A 14,230-nucleotide genomic window follows, 5' to 3' on the forward strand; every position below is an offset into this window, starting at 1 on the left:
AAAGGAGCTGCTGGAGAGGCCACAAGTATGATGAGGGTTCTGGAGCATCGCTCTGATGAGGAGAGACTGTGGGAGCTGGGCTTGGTTAGTCTGGAGAAGGGAAAACTGTGAGGGATCTCATCAATCCATACCAATATCTCCAAGGGGTGCCAGAGGATGCTGCCAGGCCCTGTGACAGGACAACGAGCAATGGTCATTAACTAAACCACGAGAAGTTCCACCTCAACATGAGGAAGAAATTCTTTCCACAGTGAGGGCAGAGCACTGGGACTGGTGCCCAGGGAGCCTCAGGAGAGGCTGAGGGAGCTGGGGGGTCTCAGCCTGCAGAAAAGGAGGCTCAGGGGAGATCTTCTGGCTCTGCACAGCTCCTGGCAGGAGGGGACAGCCGGAGGAGGCTCTGCTCCCAGGGAACAGGGACGGGAGAGGGGATGGCTTCAGGCTGGGCCAGGGGACGCTCAGGCTGGACAGCAGCAGGAATTTCTCCATGGAAAGGGTGGTCAGGCCTTGGAAGGGGCTGCCCAGGGAGGTGGTGGATTCCTCATCCCTGGGGTGTCCAAGGAAGGACTGGAGGTGGCACTCAGAGCTCTGGGCTGGTGACAAGGTGGGGATCAGTCCCAGGCGGGATTCAGTGGTCTCGGAGGCCTTTCCCAGCATCCTGAATCCCGACTCTCCACATCGGGACCCGCTCCTGGTGCCTGAGGGAGCTGTGGGGGGATAGAGCTGTGGGGGGAATGGAGCTGAGGGGGGATGGAGCTGAGGGGAGAATGGAGCTGTGGGGGGATGGAGCTGAGGGGAGAATGGAGCTGTGGGGGGATGGAGCTGTGAAGGAAATGGAGCTGAGGGGGAATGGAGCTGAGGGGGAATGGAGCTGAGGGAGGATGGAGCTGAGGGGGGAATGGAGCTGAGGGGGGAATGGAGCTGAGGGGGGATGGAGCTGAGGGGGGATGGAGCTGAGGGGGGATGGAGCTGTGAAGGGAATGGAGCTGAGGGGGAATGGAGCTGTAGGGGGAATGGAGCTGAGGGGGAATGGAGCTGTAGGGGTATGGAGCTGAGGGGGGAATGGAGCTGTGGGGAGAATGGAGCTGAGGGGGAATGGAGCTGTGGGGGGAATGGAGCTGAGGGGAAATGGAGCTGTAGGGGGATGGAGCTGAGGGGGAATGGAGCTGTGGGGGGAATGGAGCTGTGGGGGGAATGGAGCTGAGGGGGGATGGAGCTGTGGGGGGAATGGAGCTGAGGGGGGATGGAGCTGTGAAGGGAATGGAGCTGTAGGGGGATGGAGCTGTGGGGAGAATGGAGCTGTAAGGGGATGGAGCTGTGGGGAGAACGGAGCAGCGAAGGGAACGGAGGTGCGGCGAATGGAGCCGTGCGGGGGCGCAGCCAGCAGGGGGCGCGCCCGGCGGTGCCCGCGGGCGGGGCTGGGGGCGTGGCCCCCGCAGACACCGCCCCGCCCTCCGCGCTGTCCCCGCTGCCGCTCCGGGACGCGGCAGCAGCGCTGGCGCCATGGTGAAGATCGCCTTCAACTCGCCCTTCGCCCTCAAGGATGAGCCCAAGAAGGAGGCGGCCGAGGCGCTGGTGGCCGACAAGGTGCGGGCAGCAGGGCCGTCCCGGCCGGCGGCGGCGGGAGGAGGGGGGCGGTGTGGGGGGGCCGAGGAGACGGAGCCGCCGCCATTTTCTGGCGGCCGCGGGAGGCGGCGGCGGCCGCGGGGCTCCGGCTCGTGCGGCGGCCGGCCCGCCGCGCTCTGCGGGACCGGCTCCCCTCAGCCCCGCGGGGCCGTCCCGCTCCGCGGCGCTGTCGCTGTGCCCCGTGACACCCCGGCTGTTGGTGTCGCGCTGGGCCCGTGCCAGCGCCGCGTTTCCTCACGGCGCTTTAAAGCTCCCAGCTCGGCCCCGGGCTGGCCGGGGCGGCGCGGGCAGAGCCCCCCGAGCAGAACCCCCGGGCACAGCCCCCGGGCAGAGCCCCCGTGCACAGCCCCCGGGCAGAGCCCCCGTGCACAGCCCCCGGGCAGAGCCCCCGGGCACAGCCCCCCGGGCACAGCCCCCGGGCACAGCCCCCGGGCACAGCCCCCGGGCACAGCCCCCGGGCAGAACCCCCGGGCACAGCCCCCGGGCACAGCCCCCGGGCAGAGACCCCCGGGCAGAGCCCCCGGGCAGAGCCCCTGGGCACAGCCCCCGGGCAGAACCCCCGGGCACAGCCCCCCGGGCACAGCCCCCGGGCACAGCCCCCCGGGCAGAGACCCCCGGGCACAGCCCCCCGGGCACAGCCCCGGGCAGAGACCCCCGGGCACAGCCCCCGGGCAGAGCCCCCGGGCAGAGCCCCTGGGCACAGCCCCCGGGCAGAACCCCCGGGCACAGCCCCCCGGGCACAGCCCCCGGGCACAGCCCCCGGGCAGAGACCCCCGGGCAGAGCCCCCGGGCAGAGCCCCCCGGGCACAGCCCCCGGGCAGAACCCCCGGGCACAGCCCCCCGGGCACAGCCCCCGGGCACAGCCCCCCGGGCAGAGACCCCCGGGCACAGCCCCCCGGGCACAGCCCCGGGCAGAGACCCCCGGGCACAGCCCCCGGGCAGAGACCCCCGGGCACAGCCCCCCGGGCAGAGACCCCGGGCACAGCCCCCCGGGCACAGCCCCCCGGGCAGAGACCCCGGGCAAAGCCCCCGGGCAGAGACCCCGGGCAGAGACCCCCGGGCACAGCCCCCCGGGCACAGCCCCCGGGCACAGCCCCCGGGCAGAGACCCCCGGGCACAGCCCCCCGGGCACAGCCCCCCGGGCACAGCCCCCGGGCACAGCCCCCCGGGCACAGCCCCCGGGCACAGCCCCCCGGGCACAGCCCCCCGGGCACAGCCCCCGGGCACAGCCCCCCGGGCACAGCCCCCGGGCACAGCCCCCCGGGCACAGCCCCCGGGCAGAGCCCCCCGGGCACACAAAGCCGGCTGAGGCTCGTCCTCCGCTCCCGGCAGCTGCGGTGATCCGAGGGTGTCGCGCTTAAATTAAGAAACCTGCCATAAAGGGTTTTAAATAGAAACCCAGGCGAGCACCCTGTGGTTGGGTTTTCCTTCCCAGCGAGCTGCGCGGCGCTGGCTTGAGTGGAACTTTTCCCCGTTTGTGGGAAATTTGTTTTGAAGGTGTCCTGCGTTTTTAGGGAGATGGAGAGGCTCAGGCTGTAGGTAAATATATCAGTGACTCTGGACGGGGAAGATGGCATGGACTGAGTTTATTTGCAATAGGAGAGTAAGAAAATTTTAGAAACAACAAAACTTTTGGAGTTGAACTGTAGTTATGTTTTTTCTTTTTTTTCTTCCCTTCTAAGCCGTAATCAGGAAAGCAGCTTCCCTACCAGCCTACACAGCCTCACCTGAATTAGCCTTCCTTCCAAAAGAGGGATGCAGAGTGATTTTCTTGCTCAGTGCACTCTTCTGAGCTGTCAGTTTGATGCATGCACATTTAATACAGTAGCACTCAATTACAGGATCAAAAGGAGAGAAAGTGGGAAAACAAGGTAGATAAAGGATTTGAAATTTGAAGGTGTCATTAGCCTGGCCAGTTTCTTGAGGACAAACTCCTCAGCTATTCCTTAGGCAACTGGTTATACATATATTTACTAGCCCTGTACTGTGAAAGTTCTGACTGGAATAGTTCTAATAAGCATACCCCTTTTTTCTGTTCTCATGAGAGCTGCTCCTCTCAATTTGGAATATTCTGTGTGTTTGCACACATGTTTGTGGGATTTTAACAACTCTCCACTCTGACTTCAGGGCTTGGAGTTGCATATAAACACCAAGTTCATAATTTTACTGCAAGACAAACTTGTTGGAGTGGTTGTTAATGTCTTCTTTAGCTGGAATTTTTGTGCAGAGCAAACAAGCTTAAAGGTTAATGTTGGCTGAAACAGCACAATAAGAGCCCCCTGGAGTATCTGCACAAACCCTTGAGCTTGCAGCATATTCTCCCTGCAGGTTCTTTGGGGCTGTCAGCAGTGTTCAAACAAGAGATTTTTCTTGTCTCTTATCCCTCATTCGCTTTGCTTGTTACAACTTAGAGCTGCATTTTCTTTGTAGGTTTTTGACGACTTTTACCTGTTTCTTTTGTGCAGAGGTTTTGTAACCTGCTCGAGCAAAACCTTGCTATTGTGTTCTCTTAGCAGCTCTGTCAACTCTTCCCTCTCAGGTTCAGCTGCCTGCATTGCTGCTTCATATGCTCAAGTAGCTTTGCTTTGTTTGAAATAGGTGTAGTGCAAGTGTAGCTAATTAGATGTCGACATCACCCCTGCGCTGGGATGGCTGCAGTGCGAAAACTGGTGCAGACTGGTGTGTTCAAGTAGGGACAGGCTGGATGAGTAAGGTGCTCCAAGGTGGAGGTGAGGGTGGGAGAACCTGGAGAGAACAGAATTAATCTCCATCTTACAGCTGCTTAACCCTGAAAAGAGATTTTCACACAGTGCCACAGAAATGTGGCATCATTCTGACTTGAAACAAGGGATTGGCTTTGGTTTTGTAGTTGGTTTCTTTTTTAACAAATGCTTCACATGCCAATTGTAGCAGCTTCTTGTGTCCTGCTGAACCAACATTTTTGTGTTTGGAGGATGCGCGAGCGGAATGTGGGAGTATTGACTTTCACAAAACAGCTTGGGGTTTGTTTCAGCACTTGCATAACTGATGGCTCTGACTTTTATGCTCTGCATCTTGCTGAGCATGGAAATATTGCAGCCCTGGTGATAATGCTGGTGCTTGTTGGGAACACGGGGCACTAAATGTGTTGTGTTCTGCAGGACCCAAATAAAGAAAGGCTGTGGAAGCTGCTGTGCCCAGCCCAGCCACTGATTCTGGGAACACCTCAAAGGAAAAGATCCTTTACTGTGAAATCCGATTTTCTTCCTTCCTGACTGGGACAAAGAGCAGATCTTGAAAGCAAGCTATTAAATCCTGGAGTCAGGAATCATTAAAGGGACATTCTTGACCAAATACAGGGGTTATCTAAACATTTTGGGTTTCGTGGTTGTTTTTGTGTTTTGTTTTTTCCTTTTAAAGACTCAAACCCAGCATGTGATTCCAGGAGGGAATGTCTCTTCTGATTGTTTGCTGTTTGACAGCACTTTTGCTGTTCTCTTCACTTGGCTTGCAGCTGGAAGTCTGGGAAGGTGCTGCAGGAGCTCTGGAAGGTTAAATTTTCGTTTCAGACACCACCTCTGCCTTTGCAGTGAGGATTGCACAACTCGCCACCACTGGAGAGTAGTTTCCTTTGGGTGCAGTCATCTTTGTTCGAGGGAACAGTGGGTGGGGGAAAACAAGCTGCTGAGCTAAAGGGAGAAATTTCAGGCTGTTAGAAACAAAATTTCCTGAGATTTGGGTAGGAAAAAGGTTATTTTGAGGCTGCAAGGTAGGATGTGCCACAGGGAGTTGTTTTTATTTGGCATAATTGGAAGCTGTGTTTAAGCTGATGAGTTGTTTTCTTTCATAATGGACTTTGCTTGTGCATATCAATAGTTCCAAAACCTGGTGACTCGTGTCAGTTGTCTTCTCTCCAGCCAAGAGACAAAGTTGTATCTTGGCTTCTTCTGTTAATCCAGCTTTGGGAGGAAAAGTGATGTTAATGCACGTGATAGTGAGAGGAGGAGGGGAAGAGGCCTGAAGACACTTTGTACCTTTAATGACCTTGATCTACAAATCCTGCTTTTTGTACAAGAGTGTGGCTGCAGCACAGGATCTTTTGTTACAGTTGTTTAACTTTTGTGCATCTCAAATAGTTTCTGGTCAAAGGTTTGTCTAGAAAACATCCTCTAACTCAGAAAATACTCTTGGTGCTGTTTGAAAACTGATCTTAATTTGATGCAGTAACATTTCATGTGAGTGTTTTATTTTATGATGCTGACTTGTAATTCCCACACCTAGAAGAAATAGGAGACAGTGGATCAAGGTGAAGCAGTTGATAACAACTTTCTTTAAATTCAGAGCAACTGCCCTTTCTCAGTTCTCCCCTTCTTTATTTAAAGGACCCAGAAGTTGCCACACACAGGGGTGAGAACTCATCTGGAAGATGTCTCTTGACTCTGCTGGGCCTGGCGTTCATCTTGGCAGGGGTTGTTGTGGGTGGAGCCTGCATCTACAAGTACTTCATGCCAAAGGTAATCTGAGGGTTCTTTTTTATTTAAACAGCATTGATTTAAAAATACATAAATGGATTATCAGTAGACTGGGAAGATGAAGGGGAAAGAAAGATGATGAGGGCATGGCGAGCGTGTGTCCTTTGGGCGTGACAGAGCCGTGCTCGGTCTCAGCAGACAGAAGCGCAGAGTTAAAGCTGCTTTGTGCATTCATTGCCCACCTTGCCCGTGTCCCAGCACAAGGTGTACCGAGGGGAGATGTGCTACTTTGAGAACGAGGGCCGGGAGCGCGCGGTGGAGCCGTACTTCCTGCCCATCGCCGAGGAGGCCGACATCCGCGAGGACGACAACATCGCCATCATCGACGTGCCCGTGCCCAAGTTCTCCGACAGCGACCCCGCCGCCATCGTGCACGACTTCGACAGGGTCAGTGTCGGGGATTGGCTCCGGGCCGCAAAGCTCCCGGTCTGCACAGGCTGCTCCTGGGCTTTAAGCGTGCCAGAGCTGACCCTGTGAACTCGGGAACAGAGGGATTAACTCTGCACGGGTGTTACAGTCACTGCGGGTAGGAGCTCTGAGCTGTTTCCCAGAAAAATGCATTTCAGTGCTGTGCAGCGCCCGTGGGATATCTGCAAGTGCCACTTGCTGCTGGATAAAGAATCCTGTGTAAATAGAGAACATCATAAATGTGAGTTAAGGGACTGAGGACTTAGCACAATGTCACAGCAAAATGTAGAATTGCAAACAGGTGTAAGGAGAAGGGCATTGAAAAATCACTTCAAGCAGCTGAAAACTGGAACCTGACAGTGCTGTGTAGTTGCTTGGAGCTTCTGTAAGGCAAAGAGGAGAGGGTGGCTTTCATTTGACTTTTTAATCAAATTGTGTTGATAGTGTTAACATTATCCTCAGTCAGCTGTAAAAGCTCTCAGAGGTTGGTTGTAAATCCAGCCTTGGCAATGCAGATAGAATAAACAGATAATTCTAGTTGCTGCAGTTCTTGCACTCAGTGGCAAGGCTGATGAGATTTTTGTAGGGACCAACACTTTTCCTGAAGAACTATTTAAAGGGAATCATTGTTTATCAGCAGCTGGATACCTTTTGTTTGCACTGTGTTTAATTAGACCTTTTTAGTTATGAGATCATATTCCAAATACTTCCTCTGTGTTAGTACAAACTGTACTCCTTTACAATTATGGCAGAAGCTGCTTTTATATTCAGCTTTCTCTTATCTAGGAAAGTTTTTTAAACTATTGCTGGTTTGCCAGAGTGGTAACAGTTCAGTTCTTACACGGGGCAGTTCCTGAATGCATCACGTTTGTAGTAGCTGTGAGTGATCTCCAGCTTTTTTAGCTTGCTTTGCTCCTGATGGAATTGTATTCTCCTAATCAAAGACACCCTGACTAATTAAAAACTTGTTTTTAAAACAGCTTTTGACAGCGTACCTCGACCTGCAGCTGGGGAACTGCTACGTGATCCCACTGAACACTTCCATAGTCATGCCTCCAAGGAATCTGATGGATCTCTTCGCCAAGCTGGCGGTATGTGGGAGCTTTGCTGCTGCCTTCTGCTGACAGGCTGCCTTTGCTGAGAGTGCTGGGTGCTGCTCCTGAGCCCCAGGCCCTTGCTAGAACAGTCCTCCCTCCATCAAAGTCCGTAATCCCCCGGCTCAGTCACTGCACTGAAGTTCAGGCCAGCTGTCAGTGTATATTATGTTGAGTAGATTCATGCCTAATGCTCTTATTAATACCTGGCTTTATGAGAGCTGAAAGCAACCAGCAGATAAGGTTAAATTTAGCTGTTAGAAAGGAATTTGATAAAGCTCCAAATATGATTGAAAGCCTAAACCTGAGAGTTACTCTCGGCTAGCTCGCTCGCCCCATGAGGGTTTTACTGAAAAGAACAATGTGAACTTGTTCCCCAGTTATTGGCACTGCAGTTATGAGATCACCACAAGCATTTGACTCTTCAGTGACTAAAACCAGTGTTTTTCCAAGATGATTTATGGGTCAAGTTGATAGAGCTGGCTGCTGCTTCCCAGTTGAACGCAATACTTGGATATCATGCATCAAATAGACTTTTAAAAAAAATCATTGGCTCTCTTACACCTGGTTCTAGAGGCCACTGGTCTAGTTTTGCTTGTTGCATTCTTTTTTATAGCTTCATGAAGACATGCCCCTGTTTTTAGCAGTTGGGGAGTGGGAAGCTGTTTCAGTAGTGCTGGGAGCATCTGGTGAAGCCTTCTGTAGGTTGCCTTGCCTTTTTAATATTAGAATTACACTGCCTCAAACCTGGAGTCTTTCACAATATTTTGTTTCTCTTTTAGCTGCAAACTTTGTGTACAGATAAACCTGACCAGGTTCTATTTACATTTGCTTCACATGAGGCTTGCAGAGTTGAGGTTAATTGTGCTTTGTTTGAATGTAACTGCAGCTGTTGGAAATGGCCTCTGTCAGTTTTTAACTTCCCTGGTATGAGACTGGTTGAGCTCAGTGTATCTTGGTATTAAAACTCTGCTGCTTGAATCCCTTCCAAAGCAGAGAAAGGCAGTGGTTTGTCCCTTGTTAGCAGCAGTCTGTACCTTCAGGCTTTGTCTCTTGCAGACTGGCTCTTACCTGCCTCAGACGTACCTGGTGCGTGAGGAGATGGTGGTGACAGAGGAGATCGACAACGTGTCTGACCTGGGCATCTTCATCTACCAGCTCTGTGTGGGGAAAGAGACCTTCAGGCTTCAGCGCAGAGACCAAATCTTGGGTAAGTTCCCCTCAGGAAAAAGCAAATGTATTGTTTAACCAGGGAAGGGGTAAAAACTTAAACCTGGGGAGTTTTTAATCTGGGAAATCTTGAGTGTTCAGCAGAAGCTGAGGCTACTCCTCGCCCTGCTGGGTATTTCCCCTCCCTGTCTGGATGTGAACATGCTGAGAAAGTTTCAGTTGCACAATTACAGGTTACATGCCCAAACCAAATTTAAGTCTGTTCCTGTTCCAATTTTTGGTTGAAGTTAAAAGTTGGTTTGACCCTAAAATTCATATAATCCATCAGGTAATGTGAGTCTCTGTAGGCGCAGCTTATTCTGTCCTTGTCCTATCTAAAACTGGGTTACAGGAGCAGCAAATAAAAATATTTTCTTCTGCTTTACTTGCTCTGAAAAAAAAAGTAATTGAACAGTGATCTCCGGACATCCCAGACTTCCTCTCTGAAAGAGGAAGAACACTTCAGAGGAACTGCTGAGTTCTGGCTCTTTATTGCCTGTGTGCTCCTGCCACCCCCTGACAGGGACTAAGCTGAGGTGTCTGTGCTCTGACCTACTGGGACAAGGCCTGGGGGGGGCAGAAATCTGATACTGTGAATTTTGTTTCACTGTAGCTCAAAGCTTTTCGTATTTGCTGCTCCCACCAAACACAGTGAGCTAACCCTTTGTCAGTTAGAGCCTTTCAGAATGCAAATGTTTGGTTTGTCAGGACTCTCTGCTCTGGTTTGGCTGCCAAGCTCTTGGGCAAGAGTTTCCTCAGCCCAGTTGCAGCATCAGGAGCCACATCTGCAGCTTGCTGCACACAACATCCTGTTGTGGATGGAAGCAAGGCTCCTTCTGTGGGAGCAGCAGAGGGGTTCTATGTAGGACACATGGAGGAACACTAAACACCCTGCCCTCATGGGAGGCAGAGGCATGTGACTGTGCTGTTGTGAGAATGATTTTGGGAATAAGGCTAAATTGACAGCTGCTGTGTCTATAGACAGCCCTGTGAAGAGTGTTTATGATGTTCCCTGAGATCATCCTGCTCTTACATGTTGACATTTCTGCTGCAGAGTAAAAGATTCCTGCAGAGAATTTGTACAAAAGGATTCTGCTAAATGGAAAATGTTTCCTGGTACAGCTGCTGTGCTGTAACTCTCCTTGTTTGCCTGTAGTGGGGAGAGGGTGGGAAATCTGATCCAACTGAGGAGAAAATTGTTCAGGGACAAGTCTTGCCTTGCCTTCCCCATCTCATTTCTAGCACACAATGTACCAGCCATGTCACAGAAATGAGACTGCAGTGGATAAACTCCTGGAACTTCTCTGGAAAAATCTTTTCATTTATTCTCATTGAGCTAGTGCTGCCTTGGCCCCCAGCTTCTGTGGAGTTTGTGTGTTCATCTTAGATCAAACTGACCTCAGGTGCTGTGTCAATTCCCTGGATTTGTAACTTGGAGGCTTTGGAGAAACCCTGGTCATGCTCTTAGGTTGGCTCTGGAAACTTCACCTCTATCCTGATGCCTTGGGATTGAAGGACAAGCCTGGATTTTAGGTGTTTATAAACCAAAGCAGTGCCCTGGTGGGGTTTAGAGCTGGTACTTCTCTTGCTTCATTTGAGCAATTTCTGCTTACTAAACAAACTAAATCCTTCCGACTTTACTGCAAATGGAAGTGATTGAGGAGAGCAGCTCTTTGATGGTAGGACTGCAGTGTTCCTGTCTCTTACTGAGCCACAGCTGATACAGGTAAGCTGCCTGGGTCAGACCCAGTGCCAGCATGTCCCAAAATAGAGAAAATCACTTTAATAGTGTTAGGAAGAACCAGAGTGAGGTAAATCCTCCCAAGTTTAAGTACTCTGCAAAGCACACCCTGTGCAAATACTGGGTGAGGGATTTGGGATGGAAAACAGCCCCACAGCAGGTTCTGGTGGCAGTTCCTGGCTGGAGAAACTCCATGCTCTGAATGATTGTGTCTTGCAGCGATGGAAGGCTGGCAGTGCTTGCTCTGGGCTGGGGATCCCTTCACTCAGCCTCTTGTCCTCTCTCGTCCCCAGGTGTGCAGAAACGGGCAGCGGAGAACTGTCACTCAATCAGACACTTTGAAAACTCTTTCGTGGTCGAGACAAAGATCTGTCAGCAGTGAAAGGTGACAGATGGGAGGTGACCAGGTCACACCTTCTTGGAGAAGTCAGCATTAGACATCGACTTCTGCAATTAAACCGTGCAGTGATAATCAAAAGCCTTATGCATTTTCTGTGTATTGCTTGTATTTCAGAAGACAAAGTCACCATTTCAGCTTTTGTTGATCCTTGGTATAACTTTTTAGTTGTCTCATGTAAAACTTAAATTTGAGTAAGGTTTTTTTAGAAGGCTAATATCAGTTTATCTGTTGAATGTGTTTGATTTAGTGTAATCTGGGAATGGCAGAAAAATATATATATATAAAAATGTTAACCAGTTCCTTGGCTGGAACCAGTTATGTTCACCTTAACTTTCACAGAATGATTAATATTAATAATCTGTGGTTTGCACATCTTGTGTAGTTCTGTAGAATAGCTCTGCACTCCGTATCCTGGCTCAAAAACCTTCCTGATCTGGCTCATTAAAGGTTTATTTTACCGACCATGTGTGCAGCATGTAAAATCCAAGCTCAGTGATCAGAAACCTTTAACACTACCCTGTTTCTTTTTGTGCAATTACTGTATTGAATTCGTATGTATATTTGGAACCTTCCCTGAGCTTATGTTGAGTTCTTCTCCCTTAGTTTGGTTTTGTGGCATTTAGTTGTTAGATTCTGATAGAGTTGCTCTTAAAGCTTGTCAGTATTTTTGGTTATGACTTGGTTTATCCTGTAACTTCTTATTTCCAGGGCCTGCTCTGGTATAGCTCACTTGTGAACGTGACTGTAGTTGTAAACTTAAACTACTTGGGCTTATATAAAACTTTTTAGATCAACTTTTTATGAGCAAGTAGCATTACTGCTGCAGTCAGAGCATTGTTCCCTTTTTTTGGAAAGCTGCAGTGTAAAAAGAATGAAGAGTTAGTGTCCTGCAGTTGATAAACTTGAGAGTTTTATTAAGGGACTTTATATTGGCATAAATTCTGCAACCCTATAATAAATGTTTCTCTAAAACTTTGGTGTTTGTGTTGTGTTTGGTGCTCAGAGGTGAGGGGGTGATGCTGTGGGCCCAAGGCAGTGTGCACTGCTCTTCTCTTACCCCTCTTCTTTTTGAGCTTGTGAAGCTGAATTTCCTCTTCTGCTGCTGTGGAAATGCTTTGTGGTGCCAGACAAGCTCGAGGAACAGAGGGAAGAACAGACAGCTCTCCAAACAGGATCCCCAGGGGCAGCTCTGGGGGCGTTCACTGCAAGGACAGGGTGTATTTACAATTCATTTGAATATTGCTGGTGATGAGGCTGTCCCAGGGTGTTCCTGGGTGTTAATGAGGGGCTGTACAGAGGTTAATGAACCCTCAGCTCTGACCCTGAGCTTTGCTGGAAGCTCAGACAGGAGAGTCCTGCCCTGAGAGCACTGGGGCTCAGAGCTAAAGTGTTGCTGAACCTTTGTGGCTTTCCTGGAAAGTGCCTGGGATTGTGCAGCTGGAAGGAAAACAGGATTTCTGCACAGAGGGCAGAGGGGAGGGAGAGGCGTTTGTGCTCTGTCATTGCTCAGGAAGCTGCAGGGGAAAGAACACAGGAATTTTAGCACAGAAACGAACACAGCTCTTCCCCCCAAGGATGTGGCCCAAAACCAGAGCTTTGGCTCTAAAATAGGGTGCACAGGAGAGTATTTCAGTAAGTTGAAGTATATACTGAATTAAATGCTGTAGAAAGCTCTAATTCCTGTCACTGTGATCCAGGTTCCCTTCACTCACAGGTGTTAATGGGAGAAGCAGCTGCCCTGGGAAGTTTTTCCTCAGGTTTTGTGTCCTTGGACAAGGTGTGATTTCCTGCTCCTCTGGATTGGCTGGGGGGATAACCAGGATGAGTTCTTTTGGAAGCCTTGAGTGGTAGGACCTGGGGATGTGTTGGTTGTAGAGAGTAAGAAGCACCTGCTTGTAGCACTGAGGTCTGATTTTATGGAAAGTAAAACCCAGGAATTGTTCTTTCCCCAGCTCAAGAGTGTCCATGCAGTGGATGCACCTCCAGCCAGGAATGCTGGACCTGCTTCCACGTGGGCTGGAACATTTTCTGTACCTTTGGAACAAAGTGAAGTCAGTTCTTCAAGATGTTATTGGATGTTCCAGGCAGGGAGCCAGGGACAGGAGGAACAGATTGTTCTCACCTGCTCTGAGGTGAGCTGGGTTTGGTCCCACCTGTGCTCTGCTGGCCTTGTGATCTATCCCTAAGCGTTTTAGGCTGGGGCTGGGTGTCCAAGCCAGAATACTGGAATTTGAAGGTATTCCTGGGATCTTCTAATGCTGTGTTTGGGTTTGAGCAGCTCCTGTGTTCAGCAGGGCTATAGAAGCAGGAAGGAGCACAAGTTGGAGGAGTCCTTTGCACCAGTAGATGGCACAGGCAGCAAACGTGGGTGTAAACTGTGTGTAATTGGTAAAAGCTTGGTGTATTCACCCAACAGACAGTTTTTCAGGTGTTTTACCAAAATTAAACCTAAAACTGGTTTGATCAAAGCTTCATCCTACTGGTGCTCAGTGTCTTTGCTTCATTTTTATCTATTGTAAGGAACATTTTTATACTAGAACTTAACCTATGTAAAGCCCTGTTAATATCTGAGTGGAACTGTACTACAGATGTGGGTGCGGTGGCTGAGGGGGTGACATTGCAAAATGCAAACTCATTTACTGGAAGAGCTTCATTTACATCTGTGTTTACTGCAAAAGCATCCTGTGGGCACGGGACAATCAGCAAGATCTCTGCAGGAACTTTGGGCAGCTTCCTTGGGGGAGCTGGCAGGTTCATTTTCTGACCAAATAAATTCAAAATTAGATGTTAATTTTAAATACCTTTTCAACATGAAGCTGGCAATGCAGCCCTTTGGATATTTCCTCCTCCAGCATTACATGGGAGTTCATTCAGGGTTTTTTAGTCAGAAATACATATGAGAAACAATTATTAAGAACACAGTTGATTTTGGTTCTCAGAGGAGATGCTGTTGCCCTTTGCAGAACCTGCTGCTCTGTGTGACTGCTGAGGCGTGGGTGGCTGTGGTGACAGACTCTTCCATTAGAGTATGAAATGGTCTAAATTAGAACTTCATTCTCCTCCAGGCTTTCTGTTCATAAAACTCTGTAAAATTTGAACTTCTTTGCATATATAAATATCTTGAGATTAAGATCTTGAGAAAAAAAATAGGGGTAGTGTGGAGACCTTTGAAAGACACCCTGAGGCTTTGGGCTGGTATGAAAAGGAGCTTTAGCACCTCAGACTTGATAAACTGCTCATCTAA

General features: G+C 50.3%; 1 protein-coding gene across 1 annotated transcript; it reads left to right on the forward strand.

The window, feature by feature from the left end:
- Window positions 1-1,455: 1,455 nt before the first annotated feature.
- Window positions 1,456-11,958, forward strand: ITM2A (integral membrane protein 2A). Its single transcript, XM_021537736.4, has 6 exons — window positions 1,456-1,584; window positions 5,985-6,116; window positions 6,333-6,521; window positions 7,523-7,633; window positions 8,696-8,846; window positions 10,880-11,958. Exons 1-6 carry the CDS (start codon window positions 1,501-1,503, stop codon window positions 10,966-10,968), a joined length of 756 nt encoding a protein of 251 aa, XP_021393411.1. The 5' UTR covers window positions 1,456-1,500; the 3' UTR covers window positions 10,969-11,958.
- The last annotated feature ends 2,272 nt before the right edge of the window (window positions 11,959-14,230 follow it).

The sequence above is a fragment of the Lonchura striata genome, chromosome 4A (assembly GCF_050655825.1).
Source record: "Lonchura striata isolate lonStrDom1 chromosome 4A, ASM5065582v1, whole genome shotgun sequence".
Classification (NCBI taxonomy): Eukaryota; Metazoa; Chordata; class Aves; order Passeriformes; family Estrildidae; genus Lonchura; species Lonchura striata.

Coding starts and splice junctions, on each gene's coding strand:
- ITM2A (XM_021537736.4), top strand. CDS start 1,501: ATGGTGAAGATCGCCTTCAACTCGCCCTTCGCCCTCAAGGATGAGCCC. Junction 7,634..8,695: donor ATCTCTTCGCCAAGCTGGCG/GTATGTGGGAGC, acceptor TGTCTCTTGCAG/ACTGGCTCTTACCTGCCTCA. Junction 8,847..10,879: donor GCGCAGAGACCAAATCTTGG/GTAAGTTCCCCT, acceptor TCTCGTCCCCAG/GTGTGCAGAAACGGGCAGCG.